General features: G+C 39.5%; 1 protein-coding gene across 1 annotated transcript; it reads right to left on the bottom strand.

Moving 5' to 3' along the window:
* Positions 1-1,762: 1,762 nt before the first annotated feature.
* LOC141802671 (cathepsin S-like) lies at positions 1,763-3,808 on the bottom strand. Its single transcript, XM_074686260.1, has 8 exons — positions 3,693-3,808; positions 3,298-3,425; positions 3,084-3,206; positions 2,765-2,914; positions 2,451-2,675; positions 2,199-2,364; positions 1,986-2,088; positions 1,763-1,903 (listed from the first exon to the last, which is right to left on the bottom strand). The coding sequence occupies exons 1-8, from the start codon at positions 3,697-3,699 to the stop codon at positions 1,804-1,806; spliced, it is 1,002 nt and encodes a 333-aa protein (XP_074542361.1). The 5' UTR covers positions 3,700-3,808; the 3' UTR covers positions 1,763-1,803.
* Between the last annotated feature and the right edge of the window lie 430 nt (positions 3,809-4,238).

Here is a 4,238-nt window from a genome sequence, read left to right as displayed (position 1 = left end):
TCTACTGTAATTGTTTGCATTCAGCAGCATGAAGACTGTTTTTCTTTCTGTCTTTCTTCTTTTACATTTATTTTATTTGATCAAAGTTGAAATTTATGTGGGAGGTTGCAACAAGGGATGTGTACCAAAAAATTGAGTAAAGTTTGACCTTTAGTGCAACAATTTCCCTTTTACTTTTCTGCATTAAATGGAAGCCCTGACTACACAGATGTGGAAACTCTGAAATCAGAGTATTTTCCATAAACAAGTGAAGTTTTAAGAAAAAGAAAAGAGTTTTCAAAAATGCCTTCCAAGTCAGATATACTATGACAACTCCTGTTTTGTTGTTTCCATGTGGACAATGAGCTCAAAAGTTCTGAAAAACACCAACTTACATGCACATGGAAATTGTTTACATGTTATACACATGAACTACAATAACTTCCTGCTACTGTGAGATAGAATAGAATAGTTAAAATAGAGGTAGCCTCCCCGACGTCACCTGTCTGTTTTGAAAACTGAGTTTTGAAGCATATTGGAAATGGGGCTGTGCCTCTTAAATATAAATATTTAAGCATAAAAATAGTTTTTTCATTTTTTCTTTTTCATTTTTCGACCTCAAAGCTTAATTTTGTTTTTATTTTATATATATATATATATATATATATATATATATATATGTTTTTATTTTTATAATTTTTACAGTTCATGATCAGATTTGTGCTAGAAAAAGGCTAAACAACTGATAAATAATGTAACAATGTCACATTTTTCCAGTAATGTGATCTGTGCGCTTCTTAACAGGACACAGAACGAAAACAGTGCAGTTTTGTAATGCAGTTTTTGTATGTAAAGTGTTGGTTAAACAATTTAAAAACACAGACAAGGCACTGTTACTATTTATTTTGTATTAGTTGCTACAGTGCACGTGTGCAGACACACAAACAGCTGTTGGAGCTGACAGATGACATAACGGTAATCAGCTGACTCTGTCACCACTGTCTCATTTTTCTAAAAACAAATCTCATTTTCTTTCTCCTTTTTTCATTTCCTTGCATCTCTGGTGGGAGGGACTAAGACACAAGTGGAGGAAGTGAGGGTAAAACTTTGGAGCTTAAAACGTGGCCCGAGTCCATTTATCATACAGTCTATGGATACTAGTCGGCTTGTGTATACCCTTTACTATTCTCATTTTAAGATTACTTTTTCCTAATCAAAATTTGAGTTTTTAATGTGAAATAGAAATAAATTTGATTACCCTATACCAGTTTTGTCCTCAGGCATTTAAAATCCAAAAGTTCCAGGAAATAAAGGTGTGACCCAATAGCTGTGTCTCAAATCAGGTGCTTCTGTACTTACATCTACTATTAAGTGCATTCACACTGACCATATGGAAAAACAGTGTGCTGTTATTTCTCAGCTGGTGCACTCAAAAAGTTATGTGGACAGTGGACACTTCTCACCCTTGGTGCTCACCATCTCAGCTACACAGAGGAGGTGGGAACAGATCAAACAGCTGATCCAACAGCTGATCTGGTGCAGGTCAACAGAGTGAAACAGCAGTGTTTGATTTAAGAAAACACTATCATATATGATTTTGTGCACTGCTCTAAGAAGAACAAGGTGGACACAACTCACGTTCACCAAAGTGTTCGATTTGAGTCACAACATGAATTTTGGAGCGCAAGTAATTTGCTTAGGCAGGAAATGATCATACATCTCAGAGCTCCATGATTCATGTTTAACTTCTTTAGACATTAAAATGAAACAAACATTGAGAATCAACCCATTTATTTAAAATGTGCATTGAAAACATTTGTGCAATCACATGATGGGGTAACAAGCATAGAGAGCAATGCCACACTGGTTGTTTCTGTTGCGAGCCATCTTGACGTAGCCTTCATCTCCATACGTTACGCCCCAACTTAAAAGGAAATTAAGAGTCATTGAAACAAGATAATGAATAATTAAAAATGACTGATGCTTTGACTAATGGGAGATTTCACCTGTTTTTGACCAGCCAGTAGTCGTGTCCTTTCTCTGTGCCATAACCCACAGCCAGCACACCATGGTTCACATTGTGGGTGCATGAATGGTCTCTGTATACGCCTGTAAAACCACAAAGCAGAAGAAATTAAACATGTTTAAGAATATGCAATCACTCCCTCATTCAACTTTATCTTAAGTTAAAGCTTCATGCAGTATAAAAAAAAACACACCACGGCGGTAGAAGCCAAACTTTGGCCTAGAGGCATCAATTGCCACAGAGATTGGGCCAATGTCAGCAACAGCAGCCATCAAGGCGAATTCATCCCCCTCAGGTACGAAGGCATAACCTGAGCAGTTAGCAGCCCGATGTGCTGGGTCATACTTGCATTGTCCCCGCTGAAGAAGAAACAAAAGTGAAGTTTTGGTAAGGAGTTTTCTCAATGATTGGCAAAAGAGTGATTGACTACCGTCTCAACACTCACCCTGGCAACGTAGGGGTACGCTGCATCTGAATCTATGCCCTCGTTGTTAATGACGTATTGGAAGGCGTTTGACATGAAACCACCGAAACACCCGTGGTTGCCGTATTTCAAGGAGCAGTCCACCAGGTTCTGAGGGCTAAGAGACACCAGGACACCTGTAGTCCTCTTGAGTTGTCCCTCAAGAGCTCCAACAGCACTGAAAGCCCAACAGGAGCCACACATACCCTGAAAATGAACAAGAGATGCATAAATAAAGTCACACGAACACCTCTTGAAGCAGCAGCAGTTAGTTGCCTTTAAAGCTTAGACCTTACCTGCATTTTAACCTCAGTTACCAGACCTTTAGTCCTCCAGTCCACAGTTGGTGGCAGAGAGTTGTTGACCTTTACATTGTTAAATGGACTCCTTTCCAAATCAGCAGGCACAATGGTGCCGGTCAATGTGGCAATGATTTCCTCATTTGTCTATTGTTGAAACACAAGTTCAAGTCAATTATTGCATGTGTTTGTCTTGCAGTGACAAGTCTTAGAAATATAGTCAATTGGTACATTATCAGTTAAAACAGTGGAACAGATAATCCATGTGAAACCCTCTGGTTTTAATAATTGATTGAAAAGATTATAGCCAACTCACCAGGTCTCCAAGGTGGTTCATTGCCAGCTCATAGGTGTGCAAACCTAGGGTGGCTTCCAGGTTGTGGACATTAATCATTTCCAAGTTCTGTTCCCAAATCCGCCTGCGACCAAGCTCCTCAAGCTGAAACAACCCCACCATGAACCATGGGCACAAACCAGCGTGTTAATAAAGTGTTCAAAGTCCCATCATTCACTCTCTGTTAAGACATTACCTCTTGGGAATAGACTTTGTTGTGCATTTTCTTCCATAGCGCCCAGTGTCGGTCTAATTCTGAGGAGATAGAAGCTGCTGCAAAGCCACACAGGGCTGGAATAAGCATGCACCAAAACATGTCTGTACCTGGAGGACAAAAAGTACTCTGAATTCAGGTCAGCAGAAAATAATGTTTCCCCCCAAGTTTCTCAGATCAAACTAAAGGCCTGACTCATGATATGACTCTAAGCTGCACCAGCCCTCATTAGAAATCCATCAGCTGATTTGAGTCAACTTTGAGAATTAGCAGGAGGAAAACTCTGACTGGAACACATGGGCAAAATGATCAACAAAGAAAGAAAAAAGAAAGGGTTCAAAGTTGGTTTCATTTCTCCAACAGTCCCTCACGCTCGCCAGTCATTTCTCTTTTTACATTGGGCTACAATTCCCTTTCAGGAACAGCTGAAACAATCTGATTCAAATCTAGGACTGTAGACAGGCACACTCCACGACAATAAATGCCTCACATGACCTACCTGAGGTGGTGACAACAGAGAAAAACCTGAGCCTTTTTGTTTTTAAAGGTGCCCCTCAACTGCACACCTGGAAGTCATCAAACCATTAATGAATCAATGCGGCCACTAGGGGGCAGTTGAAACAAGCTGTAACCACAACACCTGCACTCTGGTATCCAAAACTGAGATACAGAAACTGTTCATACTCCGAAAATAGCAAGGAGATAACTCCCCGATTTATCTGAAATTTGACCCTTGAAATCCCCCTGATGACTGTTAGTGTGTGTGTGTGTGTGTGTTGGATAAACTCACAAAAGACTTAAGTGACACCTGGTACAAACATGTTTTTTTTCTCTCAGCCACCATATTTCATCCACAACAGAAATAACTTATATAGTTTAGTTTAGTTTGTCTCATTCATGTTGATATTAAAAATGTAAGTACA

The sequence above is a fragment of the Halichoeres trimaculatus genome, unplaced genomic scaffold (assembly GCF_033239565.1).
Source record: "Halichoeres trimaculatus isolate MK-OKI-2021-1 unplaced genomic scaffold, fHalTri1.1 fHalTri1_scaffold_14, whole genome shotgun sequence".
Classification (NCBI taxonomy): Eukaryota; Metazoa; Chordata; class Actinopteri; order Labriformes; family Labridae; genus Halichoeres; species Halichoeres trimaculatus.
Note: the sequence above shows the minus strand (reverse complement) of the source record. Positions and strands in the feature narration are given on the sequence as shown.

Coding starts and splice junctions, on each gene's coding strand:
- LOC141802671 (XM_074686260.1), bottom strand. Junction 3,207..3,297: donor ACAAAGTCTATTCCCAAGAG/GTAATGTCTTAA, acceptor GGGTTGTTTCAG/CTTGAGGAGCTTGGTCGCAG. Junction 1,904..1,985: donor TACTGGCTGGTCAAAAACAG/GTGAAATCTCCC, acceptor TTTCCTTTTAAG/TTGGGGCGTAACGTATGGAG.